The sequence below is a fragment of the Corvus brachyrhynchos genome, unplaced genomic scaffold, assembly GCF_000691975.1.
Source record: "Corvus brachyrhynchos isolate BGI_N302 unplaced genomic scaffold, ASM69197v1 scaffold245, whole genome shotgun sequence".
Taxonomy (NCBI): Eukaryota; Metazoa; Chordata; class Aves; order Passeriformes; family Corvidae; genus Corvus; species Corvus brachyrhynchos.
This window is the reverse complement of record NW_008238988.1, coordinates 2,983,069-3,002,541: the sequence shown is the minus strand read 5'-3', so window position 1 is coordinate 3,002,541 and position 19,473 is coordinate 2,983,069. Positions and strand designations below refer to the sequence as shown.

The window sequence follows — 19,473 nt, the reverse complement described above, 5'->3', positions numbered from 1 at the left end:
TGTGTGTGCTTCCCTTGGCAGGGACCTCACTCGTGTGCTGGAGAGGTGACAGGCAAGCCAGGCTGTGGTACTCTCACAGCACGATGGAGGTTGTTGCTCTTTTCCCTGAATAGCATCAACACCTGCAGGTGGGAGCCCCATGCAGACACATACAACAAAGCCCCTCCCAACACTTTTTCTGCTTTTGATAGGTGTAAGTTTAAGGTGGAAAAGAAGGGCTTTTCTGGCATGTTACAAATTCGTGAAACTATGTCTTTCCCTCACTCTCTGTGAATAAACTGGTCTAATTTTTCTTGCTGCACCCTGGATGTGGCCATCAAGCCCCCGAAGCTCATCTGCCCTTGAGCAGAACAAAATGTTTTCTTGCCAGACAGCAGGCCCAGCTGTATGCTTCAGGATGTGACAAATGCCACAATAAAAGGAAAGAATAGAGAGGAGGTGACACATTTTAGGCAAGCACTGGGTTTTTGACGATGCTGGCAGATGGGGCTTTGCTGGAGTGAGCAGAGAGCTTGTGGCTGCAGCCAGCTCCTCATGGCATCAGGGGCAGTGTGCTGGTGGCCTTCAGGTAGCCCAGGCAAGGTATGGAGACACAAAACACTCTTTGTTGGGTTCATAGAGTTTAACAGGATTTCTGGGAAGAGGAAGGAGGATCGGGGGTAAATCAGGATTTGGCGGGTGTATTTATAAATCCATGAAACCCAAGTCTTTGAGATTTGCTTACACAGAGAATCACGGCTCTTGTGATGCTCTAGTGATGAGTCAGGCTCCTCCTGGCAGCTGCATCATGGAAAGGGTCCTGTTCCCATCCCCTTTTGGGCTGCTGTTTTGAGTGTAGATGGATGGAGAAAAGGCAATCAATAGTTCAAAGCCTTTTAGCTGAATGTTTTGGGCTTTTTGCCCCCTCCTGACGATATGCACTGATTTCCACCAAACACAGACATTGCTCCCCTGTACAGCCTGTGCCTCAAACAGCTTTACGCTGGAGAAAGGGGGCTTTGGAAACCAGCATGGGAGTTTGTGACCAAAAAGTCATTCTCCTTTAAACAGGAGCAGCTGTGCTGGGGTACCAGCACCATGCTCAGCACTGTGGAGATGCTGGTGATGGGCTCATATCCTTTAAGCTTCTGTGTTGGAGGGAATTCCTGCTCAGGGGAATGCCATCCTATATCTGAGCATTTCATCCATGCAAGGGCTCAGTGTCAAACCTTTTATTTTTAAAACTGAAGAATGCTTAGACCCCTCTCAGTAAAAAGTGTTTCCTTGCACCAGCTTTGGTGCAAATACGAAACGCAGCAGCACTTCTCTCTCGTGAGAGGGATGTGCTGCTGCCTCCTAGATGGGCAGAGCACCATGAACACACTTTGAAGGGCTCACAATCAGGACCAAGCCCAAGAAGAGGTTGGGTTAGTGAGTGGAAGCAAGGAGGGTGCTGACTGTCTTGGCTTTGTAAAGTGAAAAATCAAAACGTGCCTGGGAAAGGCTTTGATGCTTCTCGGGGGATGCTACAAACGTAGAACTGATCTGAAAAATGCTATGGGAGCATCCAGTTTGTATTGCTGTGGAGGTCTGGATGTGACTTATAATGGCAAGAAAAGTCATTTAAAAATTGTTAATTTTAAAAAATGGTGCAAGGTATCTTGCGCTGTGCCCCCTCTGCTGGGTGTTGCACTCATGGCAAGAAGTCCCGAGGGAGAACGAGCATTGCTCAGTGGTGGGGTGGGACAAGTACAGGGTCCAGTGTGTGGAATGCCAAATTCCTGCTAAGTGCTGTAAAAAGGGGTCCTGGCTCTAACACTCGTGACAGCGATGGTGTCTTCCTAAAGTCCTTGCTGAGGCTGAGTGCTTCCCCACCAGCCAAGGAGGTCACTTTGCAGTGATGGATGAAAGTTGGAATATTTCCATTGTTTGGGAGCATCCCAGGCTGTGCTGAAGCTCTTGCAGAGTAAGGGCAGGCAAAGCTTGACATGGCCCAAGATGCTGAAATTGGTCAGGACATGGCAGAGACAGTCAGTGAGCGCTGTTACATTTGCATCAAAAACACTCCCTGCTTGTGCAATGCGCTGGAATAAAGCTCCACATTCAGAGGAAGAGCTCACTCAGGATCTTGCATCCTCACTTTGGGAGGAGAGCCAGGAAAACAACAAGCTAATATTCATATTTGAGGATTTAGCTCCTGGCTCCTGGGTGGGTTTGGAGGAGGCGGGTGTGAAGGGGAGCGTGCGCGCTCCTTTGCATGTGTTTGTGCCCTTGTTGGGTATTTTTAGGCTGCAGACCGCAATGCTGCAATACCGGTGCTGGCTCCAAACCAGCTGGTTGGGGCATCGGTCACAGACAGGCTTTGGCAGCTCGTTGCTCCATGCAGTTTAATTTAGCTTGCTGAGGAAGCTGTTGAATATGCAAGTGATAATTGCTGCTCTCCTTTCCTTAAAGCAAAGGCGGAAGCGACACCAGGGTCCAATTTTCTCCTTAATGACTGATTTCATTTAAGCACTGCTCAGGGCGATGTAGGCTTGATGCTTTTCTTTTTAGGGCTGGGGAGAACTAAACTTGCATGTCTTTGTATCACTGAGCCCGTGGCCTCCTCCATCCATCCTGGTTGCACACGTGGGCTAAGCTCCTTCTCCTTCTTCTCTTCAGTCCAGGTTTGCAGTTTGAGCCCATCACACACACGTTTCCACCCTTGTTTCTGTGAAAACAGAGTTGTTTGGGAGTGATTCAGCCCCATCAGTCCTGCCTGGAGATTTGGGCTTGGCTACAAGTTCCCTCAGTGACCCTTCCCAACCTATCTTCCCTGGCTCTGTACATACAGGGGCAATTAAGCTTAATTTATTCTGTCCTGCTCGATAGCAGAGGCCAGAAGGCACCATTAGATCACAATCTGACTTAAATTTATTGATCTAATTAGCGGTCAAAGGTACAAGCAGGAGGTGGGAGCAGGACACTTAACATACGATGCAGCTTAGAACTTGTCCCTTCTGTTCTCCTTAACACAAGCCTCCAGATTGCCAGGGGCTCCTGTTTTTTCTTCTTGAATAACCAATTTCTGCAGGATTTGCAGGGGAGGAGGAGGCTGTGTAGCTGGACTTTGTTCTGACGATGCAAGCTGAGCTGTCTGCAGCTCACGACAACTTGCCGGGGAGCTGTGTTTTGATTTTGATCCATCATGTCAATGAATATTCATCAGCCTTCTGAAGGTTTAATGCTATTTGCCTGGTAGCTAGCATATTCTCTCCCTAACCTTTTTTTAGCCTTGGTTGCTAATAACCTACAGCCCACTCAGTCTACATTATAGGGTGGTTTGGTTTTTTAAATTGTTTATAGATGAATGAGGAACCTCAATAGCTCCAGAGCTGGAAGCTGCTCAGAAGTACCTTGTCTTGGTTGCTGCATGGCTGTCTGCTTTAAACCCCAAAAGAAAACCTTGCCTTTTGGTCTGTCATTCAGACTCCTCATAAAACATTGTCAGGAGTGCGTATCTCTGAAGAGCAGGTGTTGTTCTGATAAAAGCTTTCCACACGTTTTGGTAAGCCCAAGTCAGAGCTTGTACGTAGCAGCAGGTTTCAAGGACGAGGTTGACGTGGTGTTGAAAAGGGGATGGAAAATGCCTTGTGGAAGAGGAGAATGGGTCTGTTTGCTCCAGACCAGCTGCAGGAGCAGGATTGGGCCCTGTTCTGGGAATGGTGTGGTTGTACCCATGGACTTGGGATGACCCAAGTGACCAAACTTTGCACGGCCGAGGATAAGTGGGTTGGGACAGAGCTCCTGTGCCAGGCACAAAGCGCTGGGCGGCCACCAGCATCTCCCTTTGCACCCTGCTCCTTGTGGCTCTTTAAAACCCAAACCTGCAGTGTTTTCTTCCATGTTGGAGTAGGCCAAGATCTTTGTGCCTTTGGCTTTTTGTTTCCCTCCCTTCTTCAGGAGAGAAACTCCTCAGCAGGTCCCCAAATGCTGCTGACACCGAGGGGATGCCAGCAGGCTGCTAATGGATTTGCTGCGGTGCTGGCTGCCGGGGAGCCATGATGAGAGAGCTTTCATGGCAGCTGAAATTCCTCCAGTGGCTGCATATTTCTATATCCGAGATGTAAAAATGTGAAATGAGATTTGGGGCCCTTCAGGAAGGGGGGACTCTTCAGGCTGGGCACAGAGCAATTGCACAGCCTGGGATTATCCTGCGTGAAGATCCAATAGCTGTTTCCCATCATTCGTGGCTCAGCAGATGATTACACCATGTGCTAAAAACGTGCAGTCGGGATCATTTCAAGGGTCAGGTTCTCTGCTAAAGAACTGTGGGTAGAGCCTGAATTTTCTGCAAGGTCCCTGTTTTCAGAGGGCAGTGTTTGCCATGCCGTGGTGGTACAGGGTCGGACCTCAGGTCTGACCCCAGCCCTGGCTCTCCGCAGGGCACAGCAGCTGTTTATTCTGCTGTATAAATCCATAGTTGGAGGGAATGGCAGGCTCTGGGGAGATCAGACACTCCTCTCCAAATGCTGACCTTTTTTCCCCGAGTCTCTTCATAGCTTTGTTAATAAATCTGAGTCATCCATATTTCAACCTTGGCTGTTTTTGCCGTCTCTTAACATCTCAGTGTCTTGTTTCACAGAGATAAAATATGTGGGTGTGTAACTTTGTAAGACAAATGTTTAGGCTTTCAAAAATTCCCTGCTTTGCTGGTTGATTTTTCTCATTAGAGTGTTTCTCCACACTCTTCATTCCTCATAGGTGACCCTCCTCTTGTGTCGCTGACTTGAGAGTCCCAATTTTGGGGCAGCATTTGCCTGGTCCTTGCAGTTGTTAGTCAGGCAGGGCATGTGGTTCCTGCCTGGTCCTTGCAGTTATTAGTCAGGCAGGGCATGTGGTTCCTGCCCTGAGCTTTGCTCCCAACCAAGAGTTTCAGAAATCAACAAAACCTAAGCAGCCGCCGGTGTGAGCAATGCCCAACGTCAGCACTGCTTAGGAAAATCTGAGCTACCGGCACCGTGTGATTTTTATCAGCTGAAATCGCGTCTTGTAAATATTTACTGGAGCTACAAGTAAGGTTTATCTAATTAAAGCCAAGCAAAACTTTCCATGAAAAAGAGCCGCCCTGCCAGGGGTTGCTGGTGGATGTTTAGGAATACATTTAAGAGTTGGGGGAAGCGTGCAGGATATTTTTTCAGCTCTGCTGCTGTCTGTAGCTCGGGATGTCCTGAGACACATGAGGTCTTCAAGGATTGAGTTACCCATGGCGGGGACCTGGTGGCCCCAAGCATATCCAGCTGTTCTGGCAGCAGTCTCCTGAATTTTCCATACCCCTGGCATGAGGGGGTATGAGGTGTGGGTATGAGGGGGGCTGGCCTGGCTTCCATGGCATGGGGAGGTTGGTGCAGATTTGCTGGGATTGGCAACAGTGGTGAGGCCCAGGACTCCTCATCCCACGGGGACAGTGGTGTGACCCCTGCCGCTGCCATGAGGCAAAGCAAATGCATCTTTTTAATTTGCGTGGTCGTCAAGGTTGCCAGGACTGTAAACGTCAAATCTGAGCAGAAATATTTGGCATGAAAACCGTCTCTGCTCTTCCCCTCCGTGCCGAGCGCGTGGGTGGCTCGATTCCTCCTCCCACCGCGGGACGGGAGCGCAGCGCTGCGGGGCGGCTGCTCGAGCCTCCACTCTTCTCTTCCCTGCAGGATCTAGTGCCCAGGAGGGAGGCACGCAGAGGATTGTGGCCATGGCCCCGAGGAAGAGGAGCGGCCGGGGGATCTCCTTCATCTTCTGCTGCTTCCGCAGCAGCGACCACCCCGAGATCACGTACCGGCTGCGCAATGACAGCAGCTTCGCCCTGCAGACCATGGAGCCCTCGCTGCCCATGCCGCCAGTGGAGGAGCTGGATGCCATGTTCACCGAGCTGGTGGTAAGTAGGATACTTCTTCATTTCAAGTTTAGTTTTGAGGTTTCTCCCTCTTTCCCCCCAAGGCCCTCTTTGCAGTCTCTCCAGCCTTGGTTTTGAGTTTTCAGGCATACTTAGGCATGAATGGAGGCTGCTGTTGCTGAACCCTGAGCTGTGCTCCTCCCTGAAGTCCTGCCAGTTTGGGGTGGTCTCTCTGATTAGGAACTCTTAATTTCTTACAGCAGGGGGTTGGGTCCAAGCTGGTAAAGCAGGATGTCCCCCGTAAGTGCAAAGTGACTTTACTTGCTGGGCACTCAGTTTCACAGAAAGCATCAGGTGTGGGCTACATTGAGATTTGGAAAGTCAGGATCTTTTTTCTTTATCCTTTGGTTCCAGAACTTGGAGAAACATGGATTAAGAAAAAAATTGACAGCCAAGAAAGCTTTAATTTCCTCTAAGCAAAAACATTTTGTTGTGGTATTTTGGATGGTGTTTTACTTAGAGATCATTCAGCAGTGAAATGAGGTTTTCCTACAGTGCTGGGATGCACAGGGAGAGCTGTAAATTGTGACACTGGTCAGTCACACCTCAAGGTATAGCACATCCCATTAGATGCCAGGCAGCATGGACCTGTTGAGCCGGGCTTCTTGGTGGAGGAAAGCTCCAGGTTGTATTATAAAAGCTGGTTTTGCCCAGACAGCCTTCTCCATGGGCAGGATGTGGCAGACCAGGACACCAACACAGCACGGTGGGGATGAAATGTCCATGCAGCAGGACTCTTCTTGCAGCAGTCCTGCAAAACGCCATGGGTCACATTGGGTATGTTCAGGTGAAGTGGCTGTGTCTGTCCCAATTTATTCTCCACTGATAACTTGGCCAAATCAGGTTTTCCTGGGGAAATTCTTTCCCATGGATCACTTTCTCCATGCCCCAGCCAAAGGCTTGTTGGGCTGAAGGAGGTATTTCTGGAGGCTCAGGTACTGGAGCCCCCACCAAATCTGTGCACCTCACCTCAGCCCAGGATTTTCAAAACATTTCCTCCAAACTCATCCAGATGCTTCATGCAGTGGCAGTGCCCGAGGGAACTTCTGTGTGCAAAGAGGCAGGAGCCAGTCCAGCCTGAGGCACACCTGGTGTGGCTGTCCTGCTCTTCAGTCCTTCTGCATGCTGTTGAGATTTTTAGTTATTTTTCCCCAGCCAAGGGTGAGAAAAAAGGCCCGGAGGCAGCTGCTGCTCCAGGGCATGCTGGCAGCAGGAGCCACACTGGCTCCCTGGGGACTGAAGTCATGCAGGGAGGGGGACAGCGGGTGCCCACCGTGCTGCTTTGCAAGCAGCTGCAACCCCCTGGCTCCCCAAAAAACCCATCAGGCAGATCTCAACCCAAGCCAGCACTGGTTGGGAGGCAAGGGGAAGCCAAGCTCTGCCCTGTGGGCGCAAGAAGGCAGATTGCCATTCAGGGGAGCAAAGTTGCAAATTCCCCCCATCCTTACAACGGCTCCTTCTTGCTCTCGGTAACCTGTTGGTGTCGGGTATTAAATTTCAGCATTAGTTAAATGGTTTGGAAAGTATCCCACTGTTCCTGTACAAACCCACTGTGTAACATTTGGAAGAGAGACAGAGAAGGCACTCAGAGGTGCTGGGCTGATCTTTACGCCTGCGGGAGCCCGATGCCATCGTGCTCGGCCATCCGCGCTGGGATGGCTTGTGCCTGCTCTGTGGGACTAAGGCTCCCCCCAAAGTCTTTGGCTGTCTCAGCCCATTGGGTTGACGGAGGTTAAAGGGGTTGGAGGGGATCTGGAGGCTTTGCCAGCTGGAGTTGGTCCTTTGCCAGCTCTTCTCTTGCAGCCTGATCGTGACTTTTCTGCCCTGCTTGTTCCCACTAGGGTCTCAGAGTGGGAGGGATGGAGGATTTCAGGCCTGGGATGGGGGATATCTTTGGGGACATTGCAGCAGTTGGCTTGGTCACTGGGATGGACAGTCCTCCCACGGACACAAACCACAGAGTGGGATCCATGCTCCACAGATCCCAGCCTGCTGCTCCCATCGAAGGGCAAAGTCCCTTTCTCTTTGGAGCCATCCTGCAAAATATTCCCTGAGCTTCGTGTGTTTTTAATGTGCCTGTTGATCTGAGACAGGAAACATCCGTAGCATGAGAAATTGGTGATTGTCCCGTGCCAGCAGCAGAGAATGAGGGCCTGAGATGCAGAGGGACATGGAGCAGCTGTGACTCCAAGGTCAGCTAAAGGCTTGGGCTTCTCTCTCGGTGTCTGTTTTTTTAGCCTGTTTTGTGTTAGATGGACACTTTGGATTTTAATTAGGATAGGTAAATAGAATAGATAAATAGTTAGGGGTTTATTCTGTTTTTCACTTAGTTGTATTAGAAAAAACAGGGAAATGGGATTTTTAAAATTTTTTTTATTTCAGCAATAAGAAATGCCTGATCTTCATCCCAGACTGTGCAGGGATGATGCTCCCTGTCCCAGCCAGCCATATGCAGCAGGCAGGGGCTTTTCCCTGGCTTAGGGCAGATGCAGATGTTGTTGCTGTGGTCAATGACTGATCACTGCTTCCTCCCAGAGGAGCCTTTTCCCTTTCTCTCCCTCTCCCCCAGCCTGGTCTGAATGGGTTTTGTTGGAGCATTGTTGGGATGTCGCTCAAGCGGGCACCGGCCCTGTCTGAAAGGCTTTTCTTTGTCCGCGGTCCTGCCGGGGCTCCGGCCAGGCTCAGCCACCCAGGGAGGAGCAGGTGCTGGCAGAGAGGCACAAACAAAAGCAGAGTATTTCAGCAAGATTTACTGATTTGCAGCTCCTTTGGCTGGGACAATGCTTTATGATTTTGTGCAGCTTTCCGTGCATCAACACCGCTATGTCCGGCCAGCTTGGGTCGGCGGTGTTTGCTTCTTGAGGCTCGTGCAGAGGTGTGGTACCTGCCAGCCAGCATCTATCGGATTTAAGGAGTTTCAGGAGCCATCAGTCCTCCCGTAGGACACATCAGGAGGATCACTGATCACTGTGCCCCAGCGAGGAGGAAATCTGGGGTTGCACGAACTGCCTGCGAACCAAGAGAACAAAGCTGTGCCATCTGCCACAGCTTCTTTCAAGAGGCTCCTGCGTATCCAGGCTAACAATGCAGCATTTCTTCAAAGGCTGAAATCTTGCTTGCATGCTCAGAGAAAGCACTTGCAAAGCTCCACATAATGGTGCCATATGGTAGATCTTGCCATAACAATCCTCTCTATTTTCCGCCAGCAACTAGACTTTCCACCAGATGGGTAAATGACTGATGTCCTTTATATCTGCTTAACACTCCTTGTCACTGTGAGGTTTGTAATGAAACGCTCTGTGTGTGGTGGTGTGCATCATCCTGGCAGGACGTGCACTGGGCAGGGGGCTGGGATGGCTTGGTTTGGAGAGGGTAGGAGGAGCCCCAGCATGACCCAGGACTCCTGGCTGTCTCTCTTCTCAGTGGGGTGGGTCACAGTGGCATCTCCATCCCTGCAGAATGAGAGTGATGCTCCAGTGACTCCTCAGATAGCTTAGATGCTCAGAGGAGCTGCTGAGTCTGGTGGGGCTTTGCTTGCCCCTGGAGCACAAGATGCTGCCTCTCCCTGATCCCACACCCTGCTCCCAGCCTGCATCCCTGCTGGTGGAGGGATGGGTTCAGAGGAGATGCTGCCCCAGACATTCCTCAACGCTTGTCTTCCCCAGGCTTTGAGGAAATTCCATTTACTGCTCCTGATGGGGCTTCTCAGCCTTTTCACTTCTGACTTAGTGATGCAGAAGAAATTAGAGCAACCTCCATCCAGCCCTGCGTCCCGCCTGTGATGTGCAGCAGCCCGTTTTTAGCCCATGAAACCAGAGCAGGTAACCTTCTCTGGGTCCCTCTGCCCAGATTCCAGCAGCTGACAAGTTTTTTGGGATTTGGGGAGGTGAGTGGCTGTGCAGTGTCCCCAGCCCCCCGGACTCAGGATTGGGTGCAGGCCTTTGCTCATGGATGTTGCCTGAGTCTTCCCCTCACATGGAAGGCGGCTGTATCCCGTCCCTGCTGCTTTATGAAGTAGTGGAAACTTGTGAGTCTGAGGAACAATAAAAAGGTCTCTGGCAGCTTATAAGATTTATCACAGCATTTGTTTTTGCTGTACTTGGGGCAACTAATGCATTTCATCCAAGCTGCTCTCTGGATGCTGTCAGGAGATAGTTAGGAGATAGTATCCCCTGTCACAGACATTAATTCTGTTGCCTTTGAAATGCTTCATGGTGGTCAGTGGGTCTGTGGCTCATGATGTGCAGTGCTGGGGTAGGATGCCTCATGCATAACTGTCCCTTGGAACTGTGCCTTCCCTTCCTCTTGGCATGCTGGGATGATGGCTATTTTATGTACTGCTTGAACAGGGAGTATATAAACGTGAGGAGAAATGGTGGCGTGATCAGCATGAGCGCTGTTATGTTTCAGTAACAGCTCCGGGTTGGGAACTCACTGCTAGCAATATCCAGTTGTACTTAGGAACTTCAGTAATGTGCTTTTCCCCCTGGTTTCTAATCCAATAAGGAGAAAGTATGAGGTTTTGGGCTTTGCAAAACAACACGGCTTTTAAGTAGCAGCTGAGGGATCAGCTGCAAAGCCAAGCTTTGCATTTCATGCTTGCAGGTCAGCTGTCGTATTTTGCTGCCTGGTCCTTCCAGCATTAAGGACTTCAGGATTTTGAGAACCACTGAATGGTGACCAAAGCCATTTCCCCTATATCTGCAAAGAAATGCATGTGGTTGGTATCTGGAAAAAATTACAATTGCAGCAGCCCTTGTGTCCTGGGAAAGCCACCCCTTTCTGCAGAGTCAAGCCAGAGCCAGATGCTCAGCGTGGAACTCCTGGCCCTATCCCACTGCTGTCTCCCAAAACTGATCTCTCTTGGCTTATGAATCACTTTTAAGAAGGAAAACCAAATGATTGGTAATACCTGCTTTTAAATTCCCTCTGCAGGGATCCATGTGCCATACAGACACTTACTAGGCTGCCCAGGTTCAGTTTTTCAGATTGAACAATCTGGACCTGCCAGGCTCTCATCCCAGCCCAGCGCTCACGGCGCTTGTTTTCATCACCTCGTGTTGTTAACACCCTCCCAGATAATCTCTAAAATGTACCTTTTGATAAGTAAGCATCTGATAGAGAAGTCACACACCTACTCAGTCAGGAAATAAGGGTTTTCTGCCTACGTGTGTTCCCTGGACCTGAATGAACCAATCCACTGAGGAACGCTGTATTTCAGCTGAAACAGTCCTGTAATTGCAGTATCTGTTACTGCTACAAACCAGCGTGGGGGCTTGCCCAAAAAACAGGCTGCTCCCAACCCCTGATTTTACAAAGGAGCCATGTTACAGCACAATGTGAATCTCAGCTGAAGGCAGAGAGCACATAAGGAACCCCTTTGTTTCCAGGAGAAGTACAGGTGAAGTGGAAAAATCATATGGTCTACCTGCTAAATGCTTTCCACTTTGCACTTCGTAAAAGAGGAGGCCACATCCCTGGGAGATGCCTGGGCAGCTCATTCAGCAACGCATGGGTGACCTTAACTGGGGCATTTAGGTTTTTGGCTTGCACTTGCTCTGAGTGTTTCTGGCACAGGTCACCATGGAGGGTACCAGTCTCTTTGGATGGGGAGTGTTCTTCCTGACTGCTCAGTGGTTGGGTGGTGTTGCTGGAGTTGTGAGCAGGACTGAGCAGCAGATGAGTTGTACTTTATCACCATCCTCAGCTGGAAGCATTCCTGTCCTGCCTTGTATCCATTTGCAGATACAAATGGAAGCTCCGTACTGCTGTAGTATCTCTTGTTGGCAGAGTCTGGGTGTTCCTCAGAGTGGGAACGTCACCAAGGTCAGCTTTTGGCAGCCAAGGCTTTCACAGCCCTGCCAGGAGGATCCTGCCTGAGTGCCCAGTGATCCTAATTCCCATGAACTCCAGTGTTCAAATCAATACCTTTATTTACAAGGATCAGCTTCCCTTTCCTAACCACACCCAACATCTATAATCCAGTCTGATGCCTGCTTGCACATGACATCTTGCTGGGTGTCAGACCCTGAAATCCCAGAAATCCCAGAATGGTTTGGGTTGGAAGGGATGTTAAAGATCATCTCATTCCAGCCCCCCTGCCATGGACAGGGACACCTTCCACCAGATCAGGTTGCTCTAAGTCTCACCCATCCTTGGTCAGAAGTAAGCTCCTCTTGGGGTGACTCTGCTTTGCACCTGAGTCAAGTTCTTAGAAATGCTTTTAGGATGCCAGGTGTGACTAAAGCCAGGCCTGTGGGGGATGAGGACTTGTCCCACCCAGGAGTCCATTTCCATCCTCTGTTGCTCCATCAGCATCAGGCTATAGCTGGCTTCTGCTTACCGTGGCTGCATTCTTTAGGTCCCACAACCAGAGTGGTACCTCTTGGGAAACTTTCAGGTACAAGTTGGTGTGGGGCTTTGTAGCCTCTAATTCCATCCAGCCCCTTTTTGAAACCCTTCCCAGAGCATTTTCTGGGGAAACCTTGGCACGGTTTAGCCCCAGACCAACCACCCACAGTGTTCCTACCTGAGCATCCCTGCCCAGCAGGGGACATCTGAAGCCACACTTGACCTGTTGGCTTGATTTCCAGCTTGAGCAGCTCCCTGGGATGCCAGCAGCAGAAGCAGTGTAAAATCTGACTGAAAAGGGAGCTGCTGCTGCTTTGGTTCTGTAAAGAGCTGAGAGGTCCACATCTGAAGCCTGACTTATTTGCCAGCTCTATGCTTTATTATGGTAGGAGGTGCACCCACCAAAGGACAGCCATCCCCAGCTCTGGTTGATTGGATTGAATCCATTTGAGCTGTCACAGTAGCAGATAATAGGCTGATACATGTTTTGGTGGCTTTTTCAGGGTGTGTGTACAATTGTGTGGAAAAAGTGCGCTGGTGATGCACCTGCAGGGCTTCTAGATCTGAGAGTGCTCTGCAGGGTGAAGCGGTGTAGATCAATAACTCAGGCTGGAAAAGGATCCTGGGTTAATTAAAATGGGAGAAAGGTTTTCCAGATGAGGTCGGTGAAAAGGTCACAGGAGGCCGAGCTCAATAAATAACATTAAAAAAAAAGTGTATGTAAGGTTATAGATATATATAGATATGAAAATAAAAAAGAAGGAGAAATTAAGTGCATACCTCTCTTAAAATACACTGGTACTGAAATATGAGCAGCTCTGAAACCTTCAGCCTATTAAAATAATTAATTGAATTAAAATATTAAAGCATTACATGCTGTCTGCCTCAGTTAGATGTTTGAACTGATGGGAACATGAATCAGCTGCAGCTGGAGTTTATTGAAGGGCTAAATCAGCTGTTGATGGCCATAATCTTTCCTGCAGAAGAAGGAAGGAATATATATTTTATTTATGTTTGTCCAGTGTGTTCAGGTCAATAACTGAGCAGGGTGGATTGGGGTCTTTTTGAGTCCAGGACGAAAAATTCATTGTGGGAGGAAGTTAACTAGGCATAAGCGCTTTGAAGTGTTATTCCTTGTTGCTGCTACTCATTCCCTTGCTGTGAGCAATTTCCTTTATTCAGGAAATTCATTACATGATAAAGGAAAAATGAATAATAATCTTTTATCTATTATGCTTATTCATTAAGAAATATGAATAGTTGATTTTTGTTCATGTTCTGTAATTGCAGCTGCAAGTCGTCATGGAGAAATTAAAAATACACAGTGATAATATTAGAGGGGGTTGGCTTGTCTGACGCGTTGTTTTTAAGCTCCCAGGGTACTGTAGCTGAAAAGAAGTGTGCTGGGGAGGAGGCATTTTTATTAGTGATAATAAAAACAAAGGACTTTTTAAAAAAACCCCTGAGATAAATCTGCATACACTGAGAATTGTAGTTGCCTAAATAAAGCTGCAGCTAGAGGAGCTCCTCCCGCGGCTCAGGGTGCGTGTGGAGGCGGGGGGGTGTAATAGCCACAAATAAGGATTAATATGTCTCTTTTTTTCCAAGAAAACAGCTTAAAAAGAAAATAATGAGCTGAGTAAGGTGTGTTCTGAGGCAGGGGTTTGCTGAAGGCAGCAGGGCCGGCAGTGGCAGGGGCAGCTGCTGCTCTGGCTGCACAGGCAGTGCCGGCCGGCAGCGGAAAAACATGAGATGAGGAATGGGGGGAAAAATGCTGATTGCCATTTCCCCTGACACCACAGTGTTCTGGGATAAATCAAATTGATGAACTTGGAGAAGAATGCCTGGAAGAGAGTGAAAAAGCGATATGACCCCTGAGAAAGGAAGGCGGTGCAGGCTTCAACAGGCCATTATTTATTGACTTTTTAATTCCCATGCTGAACCCCTTAATGCCAAATGTTGCCAAAAAGTTTACACTTCGCTTTTTCCTTCTATTTTTAAAAACATTTTTGGAACAGTCTTGGATCTCTCATGCTTCGTTTGATGATGCAAGAGATCTCATCTTTACATGCTGTAGCCTCGCTTACAGAAGTTTCTAAACTCTCTGAATCCATCCATGAGGAGTAAATTAATCTGCTCTTTATTATGTTGGTCATTTATTGATCCAGTGATGTCTTCCTGTACATGTGTGTATATATATATATATACACACACACACACACACATATATATATATATATGCACACAGGTGTGTATATGTAAACCCAGAGAGAGAGAAGCTGTGGCTGCCCCATCCCTGGAAGTGTTCAAAGCCAGGTTGGATGGGGCTTGGAGCAGCCTGGTCTAGTGGGTGACATCCGTGCTCATGGTGAATGGGTTGAAACTAGCTGATCTTTATGGTCCTGCCCAAAACAAGCTTTTCTATCTCTCTGTAAACATACATATGTATGTACATACAAACCCAGCACAAACCAGCAGATTTTAAATAATCATTTTTTCAGTTATGGCAATGGGTGGCCCCCAGTGTCCTCCATGTACTACTCTTACACAGTTTATCAGGCAGAAAGGTGCGTTGGACTTAAAGGCTTTTCATCTTTTTTTTCTACAACCTCTAAGGATATTTTGGGGTTGCAGACCCCTCTATAGGGAGTTGTCCATTATTTAATCTCTACTCCCAACCTGCTTCTTGCAGAATGTTTGATGGCCTGAGGGACCTGTGGGTTGTAGGGGAAAAGCCCATGGTGGTCACGCTGGGGTCTTGTGGACATGGGTGGGCAGCACATGGGCTCACCCAGCTCCAGGAGCCCATCCTGGAGGTCATTCCTGAAGTCAAAAGATTTGCAACATCCTGCTGTGTCCAGGCTGCTGCCCCCCATTAGAGCCTGTGGCTTCCATCTGTGGACGATGCTCATTGAAACATGGCATGAGTGAAGTCTCAGGGACGGGAGTTTACACTGAGGACCGTGCAAGTCTGGGGCTGGACTTGATGCTGTTCCTGATGGGAGGGTCAAACATTTCTTCCAGTGGCTTTTTGGCTTGGTCTGGCTTTGCCTTCAGGAGGTGGTAGGAGACAGCGGTGGCTACCAGCCGGAGAGGTGGTGGCATCTTCCTCCTTGGAGATACTCAAGAAGCCATCTGTACAAGGCCCTGGGCAATGGCTCTGGTGGCCCTCTTTGACCAGGGCCTTGATTGACCAGAGGGCTCCTCATACCATTGGGTTGCCTGCTCGGGGAGGTGCAGGCCATGGGAGCATCTATTCCTGAGTGCTGCTGTGTGTCCTCCAAGGGAAAGGTATGGACCACTTGTTTGGCCCATGGGACTGTGCTCAGCATGTGCTGAGCTGCACGTTTCTTAGGCAGCTTTAGGAGAATGCTGTGAGATCTCACCTACAATAGGGCTCGTGCTGTGCTCAGAGAGAGGGGGCGAGGTTTGCTTGGCTGGAATGGAGAGCTGTCAGCAGAGCAAATGGCACGGAAGTGTTGTACCTCCTAGAAATAGCAAAATACACACTGAGAATCAAAGCTTCCCTATGAGGTTTTTTTCTAAAACCATATTCAAATGAAGATTTAATGTGGAAACATGTTTCCTGATGTAAAGGTGAATAGTTTAGCTGTACGGGATAAATATTTAAGAGTAGCGTATCTCTTTCCAGTAAAAACACTCTGGGCAGAGACTTCCTTTTGGTAGTAAAATGAGGCTGCTATTTTATGTGCCACTGACCTGATTCCAAAAACAGTATTAAAAATAGTGAAGTTGGCAGATGCTGACATGGGAGGCAGCCAGATGGAAGGGGCAGAGCTGTGAAAGGTGAGGCTGAAGTGAGGGGTGAGGGCTGTGAGGCTGATGGACACCGACTCACCAGTTGTCTTCTCACTCTTCAGCAGCTGCCAGCATTGCATGCTGTGGTGGGAGTGTGTGGATTGCAAGTGGCCCATAAAATGAATTGCCAGTTAGCATCACCTAATTATCAAGCTCGTGATTATTAATTGAAGGCCCATATGGGTGTGAGTTTCTGCACGGCTTCTCTGCTGCGCTGCGACTCCAGTGGGTTGTTAAAGGCTTTGTGGGAGCTGCATTTCTGCAGTGGGCTATGAGGCCCCAGAAAACAGGTGTTGTTCCTTTCTTGATCTATTGGAGTTGGAAAGGGCAGTTTCTGAGCAGCCTGCACTGAGATACACATCAGTGAGCCTAAGCAAAGGGCTGGAGCTGGCTACAGGAATCCCCCATACACGTAAAAACCAGCAAAGGCCTGACTCTCCACAGCTGAGTCACTGTTACGGCTCCGAATAACAGTCGTTAGTCACTCTTTGATTATGAGGATTTTCATATTCACTGGGTGCCACATAGTATTTATTTAAACACCTCTCCCAAGCATCCTGCAAGATATCATTAGGTAGGTGTTGTTGGGTGATGAAGGGCTGTGATGACTGAATGTGTTAGAGCTGGGGCACAATGAAATGTGCTGTGTGAGACTCAGAAGTGTTTCTGCACCTTTTTTGGATGTGTTTGCACGTTGTCGTGTGCCAGCACCTAATGTGTTCTTCTGCTTTGTCCCTTCTTGCTCCTGCTTAGGCTTCAGCTCAGTTTAGATTTTTTTCTCTTGGTTAATAAGTCTTCACATTTGCACAAGTTGTCTTTTTAGGGTAGGGTATTTTGAAAGTTTCAGTAAATATTTTTCTAAGGACCTAAGTGCAGATGTGCGTGGCTGGTGCTTTCATGCCTGATTATCAGATTCACGTGGCCAGAAAGTGGGGTCACAGTTGGAGGCATTTTCCTGTGCTCTCTCAAACCCTCACCATGGAGGTAAATATTCATCAAGAGGCCTTTGTCCTCCCCCACACTCCAAGATTTACTTTTCCAGTGAGCTGAATTGCAACCAGGTCCCTGTGTAGGTGTCATCCTGTTGGCCACCTTTAGAAGTTCAAAAAAGTGTTCAAGGCCAGCTTGTATGGGACCCCGAGCAACCTGGTCTAGTGGGTGGGGGGGATGTTGGAACTAGATGATCTTTAAGGTCTCTCCCAACCCAAACCATTCTGTGATTTCTGTGAACTGGGGCTGAGGCAGAGCTTGGATATTTGACTGGCTCATAGCCTGAGGAGACAACAGTGAAGTGCAATTTGATTTTGAGGCATGGAAGGGTGAGACTTGCCCAAGGCTGGGGTGGAGGTTGGTTGCTTGATATGGATCTCTAACCTCCCAAATTGTAAGGACATGGGAATGCTGGAGAATGGCACTTGTTGGAGAAGTCCCCAGCCCGGGTTCTCCTCCCTGGGTGCAGGAGGATGAGATGTGTCTCACACTGGGCTCAGGCTTTCTCAGTCCTCTCTTTTTCCCCAGTCTCTGTTGCAGCAGCATAGTTCTTTCTGTTGTTAGGGTGTCTTCCGGGCCTGCTTCCAGAACTCCATCAGCATGAGCTCTGTGCAGCACAGTGGTTTGAAGATTTAGGGTAAAATCTGGGAAGAGGCAAAGCCTCCGCCATGAATATGTAATAGAAAAAGCTCCACAACACCTTTCCTTTTGAGGAGTAATTTCACCAAGAAGGGAAATCAATACCTGCAGTGGATAGATAAGCCTTTCTGAGATACTTGGCACTGCCAGCAGCCCTCTGTCAATGGTTGTTGTGCTGGAGGGCTCCTGGGTTTGGGTTACAAGATAGCTGAAGGCTCCCTTCCTTGGCTACTGGGTGCAATATGAACTTGAATTAGATCAGATGAATTTCTTGGTTGCCTGTGGGCTTGCTCATGCAGGCATCCATCTTTTGCCAGGCGCATCTTGTTCAGCCTTCCCCAAATGTGGCTTTGATTGGGGTACAGGAGCTGCCAGCTTTAGCTGATTTATTGTTCAGGCTTTAACAGGTCTCCATATGGGGTTTTTTTAGTTGCTGGAATTAAGTGTGTAATTTTTAATTGGATCCTCTTACTTAAATCCACTGTCTATGTGGGATGAGTTGGCTGGAGGCCATGGCAGGGCTTTCCTGTGACCTTCTCCAGCCTCTCCAGTGTCTCACTGCTGCCCCAAAACCCTTCCAGCATGAGGATTGTCATCAGTGGTTTTAAGAGACACCCATGGTTCTAAGATCAATGTTGGCTTTAGCAACAAGCCTCCCAGCCCTGCCTGAATGTTTTATTTAGTTCCCTCATAAAAGCTTTGACCTACATCTAGCACCAGGAAGCGATGAGGCTTTGATAATACTCGGGCATCCCGGCGGAGGGCACGCTGCTAACCGAGCTTCCAAGTCGAAAATGGATGTGTACTTTAAAACATCAGATAAACCAATAAAAGCTTCAGTCAGTAAACAGCTTTATCTCTACCAGGCAGTACGTGATCCAGTTTTGATGGAGAGGATGTACCTCTTTGTGAACTGTAGGTATTAGGAAAAGAGCTTTCTATTTTTAGCTGTAGGAAAACAAAGCAAAAGCCAGAACACCTACAGTTTTTGTTGATATGAGGGTGTCAGCAGTGGAAATGGGCTGGACCACTCAGGGTGAAGTGCTCCAGTGAAGCAACAATGATAAAAAAGAAAGGTCCTGTTTGAAATTTTCTTTGCTGTGTGTGTCTTAGATGAGGTTGCTCACCTGAAGCTCTCAGTGTGAGTCTTGTGGGCAGCTGTGATGGCTTCATGGGTGTCCTTTCCAAAACACTTACAGCCTTTAAAAGCAATGGAGGAGATGTCTGGGAGGGACAAGGCAGGGAATTTGGCAGCCCAGAGTCAGGGCAGGTCATCAAGAGCAGGATGAAAAGTGGTGTCATTGCCCTGAAAAATCAAGAGTCCCGGGGTGATGCTGCGGGGTCGCTGCTGCACTGTGGTGTGGCCCCACATTGATTTACACTGCTTGTCTGGGGGATTGTGTCTGTGCCATCACCCATTTGTGTACTCACATTGCATGTTTTGTGTTTCTTTTCCCCTTTCCAGGATGAACTTGACCTCACGGACAAGCACAGAGAGGCCATGTTTGCGCTGCCGGCAGAGAAGAAGTGGCAGATCTACTGCAGCAAGAAAAAAGTAAGAGACTCTTTGAGTGCTGAGCCTCTTCCCTCTCATGCATGGTGGGGAGGAGATGGGGAGAAGGGCACAGATCTCTTGGGATGCCAAGTGGTATTTGGGGTGTCACAGAAATGTATCTGTTCCTGGAGTGACTCTCTGGGAAAACAAGGTCTTTGGTCTCCAGCCCATTCAGGCTGTAGGGGGTGTCCCCACAACCCTCATGGGTGTC

At 48.7% G+C, this 19,473-nt stretch overlaps 1 protein-coding gene across 3 annotated transcripts in view; it reads left to right on the top strand.

Moving 5' to 3' along the window:
- DAAM1 (dishevelled associated activator of morphogenesis 1) overlaps positions 1 to 19,473 on the top strand; it is a 74,288-nt gene that overhangs the window by 15,717 nt on the left and 39,098 nt on the right. For all 3 annotated transcript variants that reach the window (XM_008637289.2, XM_017738889.1, XM_017738887.1), the window contains 2 exons: positions 5,667 to 5,890; positions 19,173 to 19,262. In XM_008637289.2, coding sequence (XP_008635511.1) covers positions 5,708 to 5,890; positions 19,173 to 19,262 — 273 coding nt within the window. In that variant the 5' untranslated portion in view covers positions 5,667 to 5,707. Of the gene's footprint in view, positions 1 to 5,666; positions 5,891 to 19,172; positions 19,263 to 19,473 lie in introns of those variants that run through there.